The sequence below is a fragment of the Drosophila suzukii genome, chromosome 3, assembly GCF_043229965.1.
Source record: "Drosophila suzukii chromosome 3, CBGP_Dsuzu_IsoJpt1.0, whole genome shotgun sequence".
NCBI lineage: Eukaryota > Metazoa > Arthropoda > Insecta > Diptera > Drosophilidae > Drosophila > Drosophila suzukii.
In genome coordinates, this window is record NC_092082.1 from 2,403,218 (window position 1) to 2,417,438 (window position 14,221).

General features: G+C 43.9%; 1 protein-coding gene and 1 long non-coding RNA gene across 14 annotated transcripts in view; one reads left to right on the forward strand and one right to left on the reverse strand.

Annotated features, from left to right (window-relative positions):
• Nucleotides 1–14,221, reverse strand: part of sls (sallimus) — an 84,289-nt gene that overhangs the window by 48,756 nt on the left and 21,312 nt on the right. For 7 of the 13 annotated variants that reach the window (XM_065864822.2, XM_070996030.1, XM_065864820.2 and 4 more), the window contains exon 12: nt 3,245–3,319. In XM_065864822.2, the coding sequence (XP_065720894.2) occupies nt 3,245–3,319 (75 nt within the window). Of the gene's footprint in view, nt 1–676; nt 719–922; nt 984–1,215; nt 2,286–2,361; nt 2,467–3,244; nt 3,320–3,664; nt 3,969–4,052; nt 4,121–4,487; nt 5,724–5,996; nt 11,155–14,221 lie in introns of those variants that run through there. The other 6 variants (XM_065864835.2, XM_070996037.1, XM_070996039.1 and 3 more) reach the window with 3 other exon arrangements.
• LOC136116955 (uncharacterized) lies at nt 12,469–13,950 on the forward strand. Its single transcript, XR_010654085.2, has 2 exons — nt 12,469–12,620; nt 12,716–13,950. It is a non-coding gene; the product is annotated as an uncharacterized lncRNA (long non-coding RNA).

A 14,221-nucleotide genomic window follows, 5' to 3' on the forward strand; every position in this document is an offset into this window, starting at 1 on the left:
CAATGACAATGTCGACCTCTCTTTGTGTTTCTATTACAAAAAAACAATATACTAACAATGATGTTAACAGCTTTAGGCCGTGCAAGCATCAAGCATTTAATATTTTTGGCGATAATTATAGCGAGCGGTAAAGCAAAATGCGTTGCACAATAAACGATGGGATGAATAATAATAGTTCTTCGTTCTATTTACAGGTGGTATGCAAACAGACAGAAATTTGGGATAGACCTTACCTCATTTGATATCCGGAAGTGTTCCAGTTTGGCGTGCAAAGGAATAAAGCTCTTCTACTCTTGAAAGTGAATGCGTATTGCAAAAGCATTAGAGTGTGCAAAAGTCAATAATAGTTTAGCTTATATGGTATATAGTAGCAGCAAGATATTGAACTTAAAATCAGGTAAATATACAGCTTTTAGTGGTAGTGATTAGCGGTTAATGGGTAATTTGTTTATTTGGTGGCGTCTTTTTAGAATATACACATGATTTTTTGGTTTCACTTAACAAGATTTAATTGTTATACTTGTAAAGACAATATTTATTATTGTTTTTGTATTTTCTTGTTTATTAATATTAATTAGACTGTAGTTGAGTAGTTCGTGGGATAGTACATCGTTACTGGTGGGATATTTATAACTGGTGGTTTGTTTTTACAGGACATCTGTGTTTATGTTCAAACCTTCTTGGACAATTATCGTTCGTTCCTCGACAAATGTTTCCTCTGTTGAATATGGTATATGGGAGTTTTTGGCCGTGTTTTGGGAGTGGCACGAAAAGCGTAGGTAAGTTTTACAAAGCAGAGTTACATATTAAAAAAAGAGATAAATATAAACTTTTTTCAGTACGCAAATTATAAAAATCTCCTTATACTAATCGATTTTAGGTAAGGCTTAAAGAAAACTCCTTTTTTCTTACTGACACTCACCTATTTTCACATGTGTGATGGCCTCGTGACTTTCAATTATTTGCGATGTCTCTACTATTCTCTAGATTTCCGTGAATCAAATTAGATAAAAATTGTTGAAATGTGTAAATATTTATCTGCCCACTATATACTGATTTTCTTTAAGCTTATTTAACTTTAGTTGAAATGCAAAAATTAACCCAAATTAAGGAAACGAAAATTCAACTTTAAATATTTTCTTTAAGCATTTCAACTGTCTGCACAAAAAATTTTAAAATCGAACACAACAGATACACATTGAACATGATTCAAACCTCCTTTCCACATATTTTCCAGTCCTGTGAAATGAAGTCCTCCCTAACAAACTTTCGGATGACGATCTCAATGGTGATTTCATACGTTTGAATCATGCGTATGAAGGCCTTGAATCCCACAGTTGCTGCCAGGATGGTCTCGTCCTCATTGGAAGACTCGCTCAGTATTTGGGAGATCAGCTCTTCGTGACCCTCTCGCTCAACGAGCTGCACCAGGGCCGATTGGGACTCGGGTTTCTTCAGGGATATGAATATATTTTGCTCATACATGTAGGTAATCTCGTAATGCTCACAGCCATAACGCAAGAGCAGTCCAATCGTGGCCAAATCTCTCAGAGCAGACTCGCCAATTTGGCCAAAAGACTCGGCCTCAATGGACTCGAGCAGCCACTGGACCTCTTCGTGGTGCGATAGGACTTGAACATCCTCAATCGTTATGATCTTCTGGCTGATTTTCGTGCGTATAAGTTCCACAGTTTTGGTTATCTCTATTCTCTTGCTGGAAGTGTAAGTTTCTTTTTGCTCTACTTTCACCTCAATGTCTTCTTCCTCGTCATGCTGGGCTTTCTCCTCAATCTCTTCCTCCTCCTCGAGTTCTTCGACCTCTTCGATTATATGGCTCGATCGCTTTTCGGCATCGGCAATTTTGCGATCTTTCACTTCCAAAACCTCGGATACCTCGCTCTTTTCTACGAGTATGGATACAGGTTGCCTCACTTTGATCACATTCATTGTAGTTTCTGCCGTGCTGGCTGGAATAATTCGGATTTCTGTCTTTTGAACGGTCTGCGACTCTGAGGCCCCGGATCTCCTAATCGTTGTCTTTTTCCCGGCCTTCTTTTTAACGGTAGTCTTAGTCTTAGTCTCTTCGACTTCGGTGCTTGTGGATGATATATCAAATTTGGCACGCGTCATCGTCATGCCAATCTCGTTGATGAGCTTGCAGTTGTAGTAACCGCAGTCTTCATTTGCGATTTTCAGTATTTCTAGCGATGCTTCCTGTTCCTGCACTACCATGCGATACTTTTCAGATGCCCTAAGCTGAACGTTGTTGAAATACCATTGAATATCTAAAGTCAGGGGGATTAGGAAACAAACCAAGCTACATCAGGCCCCGAAACTATAACTCTTTTTGGGATACAATACCTGGTATCGGGTTGCCTGCAAACTGAATCGAGAACTTGGCTGTTTCGCCTAAGGCAGCACGGCAGTCACGCATTTCGTTTAGTAGTGATGGCGAGCATTTAGCAGCTATAAGCACAAAGATGGCATAATATCTATGGATTAGAGACTACCAGGATAATCTAAAAGCGGGATAGATAGGGGCGTGTTTATTTTGTGTACTTACACAGGTCGTTTTTCTTTGTGTGCATATATTTTTTGTCTGTTTGTTTTCGAAACCATATGAGAAAAGAGCTATGAACAGTAACACTGGAACTTTTTTAAATACATGCAACATTGGATTATTCGATACAATGTGAAGTGTAGAGCAAGCAGCGTTCTGGGAATGTTATACATTTTCTTTGAATTGGATAAAAAATGGTGGGTTAGCTTAAGTTAAAAATAATTGCGAATTCAAAGAACCAATTACTTGCAGATGATATACAGATATGGATACTGTAAGAGATACATTTTATATACGATCGATAGATAATTTGTAATTTATACTATAAGTTCTATATTGGCGTTTACTTTTGGGATCATTTTATTCATTAAGGGCTAAATGGGTTGGGAAAAGGGGTCAAGCCTTAGAGCTGTAGGGAACCGAGACAATCGCAAAGGTACAATTTCTGGGGGAGGACACTTCACAGATTCACATATTTGTTGCTGTTGTACATGGACAAATACAAAATAGAGACAGAAAATAGAATAAGACAGGAGACAGAGGACAGACTTTGTGAATTTTGTTGTTGTAGTTTTGTGGTTTAAGACAAAGGTACAGAAGACGTTTGTGTGTTGGTAACACGAAATTAAAACACATATACACATAACAGTGGTAACAGAGCTGGCATTAGTCGAGAATACATACCTTTGAGAGCCACCTGCATTTCTTCCATCTGAGTCACCCATTCCGGCTTGCGGTAATCCTTCGATCCAACGATGCCTTTAGGTATAGATGTGAACATAGTGAAAGTAACAAATAACAATCAATTATAATATTTGTTTGGAAAAAATAACACATAGATATCTGTAAAGTTTTTCTGGTTATCCTTAAACTAAAGAAGTTTTGCCTTTATGTAATTTTCTTGTGTGAAGTTCTGCAAGTGTATAACGTATAAGTGTAAAGGGGATTTTGGGTAATAATATATTGAGATTGGGTTCGGAAGGGATTGGGTCATTTTATAAAATGCAGCTCCAAATATCTGAAAAAGAATTTTACTAACAAAGCCAAATAACAGTTGATTCAAATTATTGAGTGAACTATATGCGGAATAAACCATATTAGTACCTTCGACCGCAAAAAGCGCCGTGGTCACTGCCACACCCAATGGATTGTATGCCTCGAAACTAATTGTACCCAAATCATCGGGATAGACGTGGTTAATCACCAACACTGAGGTGCCGTCTTCGAAATTTTCGATCTGATATTCCTCGGAGGCGAATATCTGCTCGTCGTCGCGCAGCCATTTGACCTTCGGTTTTGGTTTTCCAACGACCTTAACCTCCAGCTTCGCTTGCTCGCCCTCTTTGGGCTCGATTTTCTCTGGCAGCTTTTTAATTATTTTCGGAGCTTGTTCGTCGATCGAGAGAGTCTAAAATAATTTGCGTATTAACATTTGGAATATTAGCATGGAATATCCGTCGGTTGCAATCTCAAGTACAACAATTACGCTTACTCTATCTAGTAGATCCTCCTCAGATCCTGTGAGTCCAGTGATTTCAGAATCGGGGATATATTCAAATGCTAAAAAATACACATTCGAAAGCTTTATCAATATAAGGGTGTCTCCACACGGAACTTTGATGCAACGAACTCAAAGAATAACGGAAAATTATTTACAAAAGAATGGATCAGTGGGATCGACCGTGGGAAAATAGGAGAAAACGATTTTATGGACTTGATAGACAGTAAGACTTTCAAAACAGTAGAATCACATGCGCAGGACCACAAAGCCAGTTAGTAAAAAGGGGGACGTTCAAAGAACTAAGTTGACGGGGGATAGTGTAGTTATTGAAAAACCTATCTAGGTGTGGGATGCATGTAGTGTGTAGAGTGGCACTACTTCCAGCTGGTTAACTAGTTAACTACCGATAGATACCATCTCAAGTACCTTGTATTTTAACGTTTGTCTTGCTCACGCTCTTGCCAACCTTGTTTGTGGCCACGCACTCGTATTGGCCCTCGTTTTCGGGGAAAACTTCCGTAATCTGCAGCTGGCAATTGCCTTGCAAGTCTTGCGATATCGTAGTTTCCTTGTTCTCAGAGATCTTCTCAGCATTGTGATACCACTCCACCTTTGGAGTGGGCTTTCCGGTAACTTGGCAGGTCAGCAGCAATGCCTCGCCATCCATTACCTCCACGGGTTGAATGAGTTCCTCGACAAAGCGCGGCGATTCGAACTCCTCAGCCTCCTCTTGGGGCAGAGCTTCCGTTAGGTTGACGGTGGCCGTTGACGTCACTGAACCACCCACATTCTCGGCCCGGCAAGTGAAAGGTCCTACAAATTGCTTCTGGAAGTCCTCAATCAGCAGCGTTGACTTGTTGGCCTGGCTAACAATGCGCACTTCGTTGGAACTCTTGACTGGCTCATTGTGCACAAACCACTGGAAGGAGGATAATGGCTCAGAGTCCACAACCGCTTCGATAATAGCCACTTCATGCTCGCCAAAGTATTTGGGCTCGAGGGGCTGAACAAATCTTGGTGGCCTTATTTGCTCATCGGGCTTCTGATCTGAGACCACCACCGATCCCGAAGACTTGGCTTCGCCAACCTTGTTCTTTGCCCAGACTTCGTATTTGCCTGTTCGCTTTCGCGTCATATTGATAACCTTAATAGTGGTTGTAGTCTCTGTGGTTTCTATGATAATCTCCTCATTCTCGATGACCTCGCGACCATTGCGCATCCATTTGACCTCTGGCCTAGGCAAGCCATCGTATTTGGCCTCGAAGAAGAGAGTACCTCCAGTAGGTACAACTACGGCGTTCAATGGAGTTACGGTGGGTGCCTTGAGAATCTCCCGGGGAACTTCATCAACCCGACTTAGGATATTGGCATTGCCAATGGCACGTCCAAATTGATTCTGCGCCTGGACAGAGTAGACAACTGCTTCATTGGGAGTGGGGTTGATAACCTCCAGAGCCACATCACCGGTTTTCTCATCATAGAACAATTGCACGGTCTCACTGGGGATAACTTCCTCTACACCTCTGTACCATTTCACCTGAGGATTGGGTTTTCCTGTCACTTGACAGGTCACCGTAACCTTTAGCCGCTCGGGCTGCTTCTCCTCAGTAAACTCAATCTTTAGTGGTTTTGTAAACTGGGGTGCAACTCCTTGTTCTTTTTCTATATTTAATGTGAATAAGTGTATTTAAATATCATGTGTGCTTTTGGTCTAATGTTAGGGAATTATATACATAAAGAATTGGGGTCAAGGTAAGTTAGGTTTAAGGTCGGCTTGAAATACCTCACAAAAAAGTCGTAAGGATTACACTGAATCAAAAAGAGATTCCCGCCAAATAAACATAAAAAGTCTTTTTAAAAATTAATGTTTGGAAAATCAAAACTTTTTGAGTTTTTTAAACAGGAATCCTTTTACTATAGCTAACGGACACTTACCTAATATAATGTTGGTACGACTTGTTGCGACTCCAGCCTCGTTCTTGGCCTCACATGTGTAGACGCCAACATCGCTGGGTGTGACCTTGGCAATCTTCAGCTGTGCCACTTGCTCGACGACAGTAATCTCGTACTTCTCCGAAGCAAACAGTAGGATATCATTGAAGTACCAGTTGATCTCAGGGAATGGAACTCCTTCCACCTTGCACTCTAGCACGGTGGGTTCTTCGGGAACGCATTGACGAGGACGCAGCTTCTCGGTAATCCTAGGTGGCTTAATCTCCTTCTTCTTCTTCTTAACGAGCTTGCGCTCCTGACCAATAACCTCAGCGGTGGTCGTCTCTTCCTGGTTTTGAGTAAGCTGCTGGTCCTCTATGAGCTCCTCGTCGGCCACCTTGTCAATGCCTTCTTGAATTCGTTTCTGCGTGATCAACTCCAACTCCGGCAGGGGTTGGCTGTCGTCCAGCACCACGCGACGTTTCTCCTTTTTGATGATGTTTGATGTGACTTTCATCTCGAGATCACGCCGAACGTCTTCCACATCCAGCTCGATGAGCTGTTCAGTCGTAATGAATTGAGGTCTTGTGTCTTCAGTCTTCTTGAGTAGAGTAATAGTCTTTTGTGAGATCTCTTGGGATATTTCATCCACCTTTTCGATTTCAGCAACGGCCGCTTCTAGTAGCTGGGGTTGGCCCTCGATGGAGGCCTCCTTTAGTCGTTTTGTGCGCTTCTTATGTGCCTTCTGCTTGGCCTCAGGCGTCTCCTCTGTGGGTACAACTTCCTCTTCGGGCAGAACGTCTTCCGAAACTGCCACGACCTTGATATCTTCCACTGGCAACTCTTCCACTTGATCTTCCTCCACGATGGGCTCGTCGAAGGGCACAGCCTCTTCCTCCGACACCTCATCCACTGAGGGTGTGGCCTTCTTCAGCTTGGGCTTCTTCTTTTTTTCCTTCTTAACCATAGGCTCCTTAGGCTGCTTATCTTCGGGCAGCTTGAAGGGTTCAAGCTCCAGTTCCTCCTCTTTGCTTTCTGGCTTTTCTTCTGGCACAAGTTGTGGACCGGGGATGGCTTTTTCTGGCCTTTGCGGCTCTTCCACTGGTTTTGAGGGAATTGGCTTGAGTTGAACTTCTTCCGGCTGCTCTTCGGGCAGTGGACGGCGTTTACCTGATGGCCACTTCTTTTCCTCCAAGACTTCCTCGTCCGGTTTCTTCTTCTCTTCTCGCTTCCACGGCACCTGAGGTTGCTCCTCTTCAGGCTTAGGCTCCTTCACAATGTCGATATGTTCGGCCTCCTCCAGTTGGGTTGGCTCAGCATCGGCAATTTCGGGCAAATCTTCGTGTTTCGGCTTCTTCACCTTCTTGGTCTTACGCTTCTCCTCCTGGACGATTTCTTCCTCCTTTCTCTCGACATGCTGCAAGTCCACTTCCTCCAGCTTGACTTCTTCGGGCTTGATAGAGGTGCGTTGAGTTGGCTTTAAGCGAACTTCCTCGATGGTCGCCTCCTGGGGAAGCTCTTTTCTTGGCCGAGTTACCCGCTTAAGAGCAACTTCTTCCACCTTCTCGATGATTTCTTCCTTTCTTGGCTTCGGCTTGGGTGTAATTTTTTGTTCGGGGGTAACTTCCTCGACAGGCTGTTCCTCAGGAATATCTTCGACTGGCGTCACTTCTTCAGGCTGAGTTTCCTCCTCCTCAAGCTCTTCGATATCTTCAACAGGCTCTTCGGTTGATTCTTCGGTGGTAGTTTTCGTCTTAGGCTTCTTCTTCTTGACGCGCTTTTTCGTCACATTCACTATTTGATCTTCAGTTGTGACAACAAATTCTTTTACATCGAATTCTGTTTCAGGTGTCTCGGGTTGTGTGGTTTCTGAAACAACTGCAATCCTTTTCAGGGGTTTCAACGTAACCTCCTCCAATTGTTCTTTCTCGGGCAGAGGACGTTGTTTTCTTGGTGCAGGCTTCAGCGAAACTTTTTCAACTTGCTCAACCTCTTGAACCTTGGGAGCAGGCTTGGGCTTTTTGGGTTCATCGGGAACAGATTCTTCTACTTCCTCAACTGTAGGTTCTTCAACCTCTTCTGTCTGCTCTACTGACTCCTCTTCGGTGACCTTCTTTTTCGGCTTCTTAATCTTTCTCGCCTTGCGCTGTTCCTCTGCAATTTCTTCCAGCTCCTCGGTAATTTCTTCATCTTGGAGAGTTTCCTCTACTGGCTGTTCTTCTTCTACTTCCGTCTTTTCTAAAGTCTTCTTGGGCTTCTTTACTTTTTTCACCTTTCGCTTCTCTTCCAAGATCTCTTCTTGTTCCACGATCTCTTCTTGTTCTTCGATGGGCTCCTCTTCTTGAATTTCCTCTTCTGGCTGTTCTTCAACATCAGTCTTTTCAACGGTTTGTTTTGGCTTCTTTACCTTCTTGATCTTTTTCTTCTCTTCCACAACCTCTTTCTGTTCCTCCACGACCGGTTCTTGCTCTTCAACGATTTCTTCTTGCTCTTCGATTACTTCTTTTTCGGGCTGCTCTTCCACTTCTTCTGACTTCTCAACAAAAGCCTTGGGCTTCTTAACTTTCTTGACCCGGCGTATTTCTTCAACAGTGACCTCTTCCTGGTCTTCAACAATATCTTCTTGCTCTTCGATTACTTCTTTTTCGGGCTGTTCCTCTTCGGTCACCTGCTGCGTTGGCTTGGGCTTCTTTGTCTTCTTCAGCTTGCGTTTTTCTTCAACAATTTCGCCGAGCTCTTCGATAACTTCTTCCTTAAGCACTTCCTCTTCGGGAGCAATATCCTCTTCCGGCTGCTCTTCAAACACCTCCTCAGGTGCTTCTTTCGTGGGCTTTGGCTTTTTGGTCTTCTTAATTCGACGCTTTTCTTCGACAATAGCCTGCTCTTCTTCAACGACAGCCTCGATTTGGGCATCTACCTCATCGGTATGCACTTCCTCAACGGGCTCCGGCTTGGTAGCCTTCTTCATGCCACGCTGCCACAAGACAGGCTCTTGCCTCTCCTCAGCCTTGGGCTCTTCAGGCAGGACATCGACTGCTTCCTCGTAGGTCTTAACAGGAGCTTCCTCAATCTTCTCAACAACTTCTTGTGGTACCGGCTTCTTTTTCTTACCGCGTTCCCAAGCTACAGGTTGTGCCTCAGGCTGAACAGGCTTAGCCTCTTCTTCCAGAGTGTCAACAGCAACCTCTAGTGTTTTGGGCACTTCTTCGATAACTTGCTGTTCTGGCTTAACCTTCTTACCACGCTCCCACAAAACAGGCTGAGGTTGAGGTTCAATGGGTTTAGGCACCTCCTCTTCCAGAGTGTCGACGGCAACCTCGAGAGTCTTAGGAATTTCGGGCAATTGCTCTTCGGGCTTCTCGGGCTTCTTCTTGCCACGCTCCCACAAGACAGGCTGCGGTTGCTCCTGCACTTGAGGTAGTGGTTCTTCAGGCAATTCATCGGTTGCTTCCTCATAAGCCTTTTGCGCCGGTTGCTCCACTGATTGTGGTACGGGCCTAGAGCTTTTTAACGGTTTCAGTTGGATCTCTTCAGTCTTCTGAGTCTCCTTTGGACGAGGACGGGGAGTTGGCTTCAAGGTAACCTGCTCCACCTTTTGCTCCGGCTCTCGTGGTGGAATCACCCGGCGAACAGCCGTCTTCTTTGTTTCCTCAACGATCTGTTGCTCGACCAGTTGCGAGGATTGCACGGTTTCCTGGGAAGTTATAACTTCCTTCTTCTTGCCACGTTCCCATAAGACTGGCACAGGTTCTAGTTGCTGGACGGGAGTGGGCTCATCCAACTTGTCGTGTGCCTCCTCGAAGGCCTTTTCTTGTGGCTGGGGTTTTTTCTTGCCCCGCTCCCACATGACTGGCACCGGTTGGGGCTGTTGAACCGGAGTGGGTTCAACCAGCTCATCATGCATTTCCTCGTACGTCTTTGGCTTCTCCTCGTATTCTTCCTGAACAGGTGCCGCCTGGGGCTGAACATATTGAGGTTGTTCCGGCTTCTTCCTACCACGATCCCACATCACAGGTTGTTGCTGCAGCAGCTGCTGCTCCTGCGTATCCTGACGCTCCTGTAGATGAAGCAACGAGGAGTCCTCCACCTGAATGAACTTTTGAGGCTCGCGTGGCTGACGCCAGCTAAAAGCCTCCTGCTGGGTGCGTTGGCTTATGATCTTCTGGTGCTCATACTGCTCTAGGCTCATCATCTGCGAGTCCTCGATCTGCGTGAACTGCTGGCGCTGGGCCTCCTCGATGAGGCTCTGCTGTTGCACTAACTTTTGTCTGTCGGTAGTCTGAGAGACTATCGTGTCCTCGACTGATGTCAGGGGCTGCAATTGTGGGCGCTGTTGTTGTTGGCGCCAATTGACAGCATGCTGTTCGCGTATCAATTTCTGGGCCTCCAGTTTCTCGCGCTCCGAAACATGCATAATATTCACATCCTCGGTGGTGATAAACTGCTGCTTATAAATGTTGGACTGATCTTCGTACTGCTGGAGTTCATCTCGACGCATAACCTTAGAGATCGAACCCTTGGAGCTCTCATCAATCATGACGTGTGTCTCTTCGGCTATACCAGTTTGATATTCTTCGGTGATGGCTTGCTGAGCCTGCAGGTGACGCAGCTCAACTTCCTCAATCTTGAACTTGTCGATCTGCTTGGTTACCTTCTGCACACTCTTCAGCTGCTGGCGCATTTCCTTCCAGGGAATGAGATCCTTGGCGTTTTGCTGCTGTGTGATAAGCTTATCGATCTGGTCAGTCATCTCCATAATCTCAACACTTTCCATGCTCTTTAACCGCTGAATTTCCTTGGTGCGCTGTACCTGTTCTACCTGAGCTTGCTGCGGTAGCTGCTCATCGGTTTCGATTTGACCCTCAAGGGGTCGCAGGTAGACCTCATCCAGATCAAATTTGTTGAGCTGTTGCTGAACACTCTCGACTGCCTTTAGTTTTTCGCGCATTGTTATCCAAGGAACTGCTTCCTTTTCGGTCTTCCCAGCAATGATCTGCTCCAGAGTAGCACCCAAACTCATGATACCCTGATCGCGCTCGGTTTTGATGGATTTCAGAACAACCTTAGCTGCTTCTAGTTTGGGAGTAGGCTTCTTTTTCTCAATGGGAGTAGCCTTTAAGCTAATTGTCTCCTCGGTCCAGGATTTAACCGGCTCGGGCTTGAAGCCGGGCAGAAAGACACCCTTATCCAAAGAACGTCCACGAGTGGGACGCGATGATTTGCGCCACGGTATCACCTTGGTCGCAGGCTGCAGGGACTTGCTGCGCACTTTGGGTTTCTTCTGGCGCGATCTTCCCTGGTGCTGACCCTGCCCGTTAACGCCCAAAAATTGACCAAACTGCTGGCCGGGTTGCTGGCCAGGTTGGAAAGCGTTGGGCGACTCGGGGGCACTGTCCTCCCGGCCAGAGGAAGAGGACTCATCCTCGGCGGAATCAATTGTTCGCAATTGAAAGGCCGAGATGCGTCGTTCTAAAAGGGATCAAGGGGAGGTGGCATTTAATATACCCATATACCCATAGCAAAAAGTAAGACTTATGCTAAACACATCCAGAGTTCGAGTAGAGCAAGAAAACCTTTTAAGCTGGAACTACTTACCTAAGGGTGGTTAGAAAATAAATGGTTAATGCACAGGAAGAACATTTAATGAAAAGCTAAAAAAGTGAGTGTATGCAAAAATCGGAAAATATTTTTTAGTCCATTTAGTTCAAGAGCGTTGATTGAAATCTTAAATTATTTAATCTGACAACTCAAGGCGCTTATAATTTTTAAGGTCATTGAGATTTCAAGTGGACTCCCTTATCCACCACTTACCTGCCCTCCCCCATGCAAATGTTGATGATTCGTTTGAACGGTTCTTAAAAATAAATCATAGTACTTTGACATATGTGAACAATGAACTTGAATATTTAAAATTAGTATGGTGAATATCAGAGCATACATTTTACACATAGAACGGTCTCGAAGCGGAAACCCAAAACCCTACACCTGAAAAAATGTGCGTGTGGGGACCACAAATCAAATTTGCCTGGCCGACAGCTCATCTGCGTTGACCGTGAATAACGCATAAATGGGATTGGGCCCTAGGTCAATACATATTTTTCATAATTGGCATTGATAAAAATAGGTGCGAGTAGTCAGAGTGAGGTCGTGGTTTATCTATGTTTTGTGATTCACTAATCGGGTGTGACGAATCCACTTGGGGATGATTAAAATTGCATTAGCCTGCACCTATTCTGGCACATTGTCATGACAGCAATTGGGCAAGTCGCAGCGAATAGTGACATTCGTTTGACTTGAACTCATCATCATCGTCTTTATAGGATAGGAGGGGGATTGGGACTGGGATTGTGGCCAGGCAAGTGCACAATTGAGAGCGAACAATTCAAATGCCAGTGTATACATTAAGGCCAAAAATAGATATCTGATTAGTGGCGGCTACGTCACCAGGTGGGGCTGCTCAGTTCGGCATCGGCAGAGCTACTACAGATTTATGGGCGGGGTGTGTCCGCTTCGATATTCTCGGGGCCCATATAGACTGGCCATATAGGCAGAGCGCAGTGCGGCGCACTCCAACGATCTCATTCGTTTGTAGACAACAATCGGCCGCAGAACAGAACAGATCACAAGGTAGACAGTTCTTGGATGGGGCATATAGACGTATACCCCTGCATTGACATTACCTACCTGTAGTCCTCGATTTTCTGGCGACATTTGGATGACAGGAAGCAAGCAACAGCGGTGCAATCAATAACAGCGATAGCAGCAGCTTTGTGGCAAGGAGAGGAGCGTTTGGCAGTAGTTATCAAAAACAAGTTTCCAATCATAATGCATTTCGCTTGGATTTATTTATAGACGCGATATTGGTTTTAAGTATTAAATACATGAGAGATACAATTAAACAACAAAAGAGTGTACGCGAGTGTTGGTCTAAGCCAAAATCATTTAAATGGAAAGAAATCAATCAAAGTTCAAAGTCATCGTATTGTGGTCGAACATAAAAACATATCGAGTAAACATAAACATGACAGATAATCGGGATTCTAGATACAGTAGATAAGACTTAAAACGAAGGTCGCATGAGTTTTTATGATTAATTTTTTAGTAAAGCTTCTCGCCACAAAGGAAACATGTAACAAAAAAGTAGTCAACATATTGGCGGCATAAGCGGCAAATACTTTTGAGATTCGTTCGGTTTTTTTACACGAAATGGATGATTGATTGGTGGTGAACAAGAGCGAAAGTGTGTGACAAACAAAGTATGGTAACGAAACGAATTAGTAAAAAGCGGTAATAAAAAATGAATTATAAAATCTCATGCAACATCACTACAAAATAAATAAAGTTCAATTAAATTAAATTCAATTAAAATAAACAATACAAGTTCATCATCATTTCAACATCGCCTATTATCAACATCATCATCATCATCGATTTACTGAAGGACTGGAGCGTACGACATCGGTTCGGTTGGTAAAAGTCAAGTATAGAATGGTATCTTAAAGCTTCCTATGGAACCCTTTCTAACATGGATTTCTTTTTCAGGCTGGGGACTACAGAGGGTAAACCATTGCTTAAGGACCGGAATCTGTTTCAACCTGGCAGCTAAATATAAAACTAAGTGCAACCATGAATCACTGAGGCCCGAGGCTCGATGACTGAACAGCCGTAACTGATTAATCTAATTAAATTCGTTTCTGCACCATAAACAGAATCATCAATTCATGTTCTTCCCTAATGACCAAGTGTATGAGTCGCCCGACTAACATCGGTATATCTCTCATCTCTACCTGATCCACCTTATAGACAGCATTAGCAACAACAACAACAGGTAATTTATCATTCTATTCTTCTCTCTAGAACCTAAGAAACAAACCCCAAATATATTTATTTCGGTTTCGGTGTTTTCGTTTTATTGAAAGAAAATTGAAATAAATTTCAAGATTTACTTGAGAAAATACATGAATGTTTTTCATTGTAGCTGAAAGCCAGAAATCCAGACAGCACCGCCTGGCTAAAAATAGCGGAACGGATTTTTTAACGCTAATCTATTGGAAATTAGTTCTCGAAAGCCAAACATTCTCCAAAAAAGAAATTGAAAATAGAACAGCCGCTGGGCGTACATATGTCTCTATATGTCTGAGTAGGGTGGCAGCTGAAAGGCTTTCAATATTTTAAGTTTTCTGTTTTTCAGACCGAAGTCGCTGCTCGATTTGTGCTAGTTTTTGCGC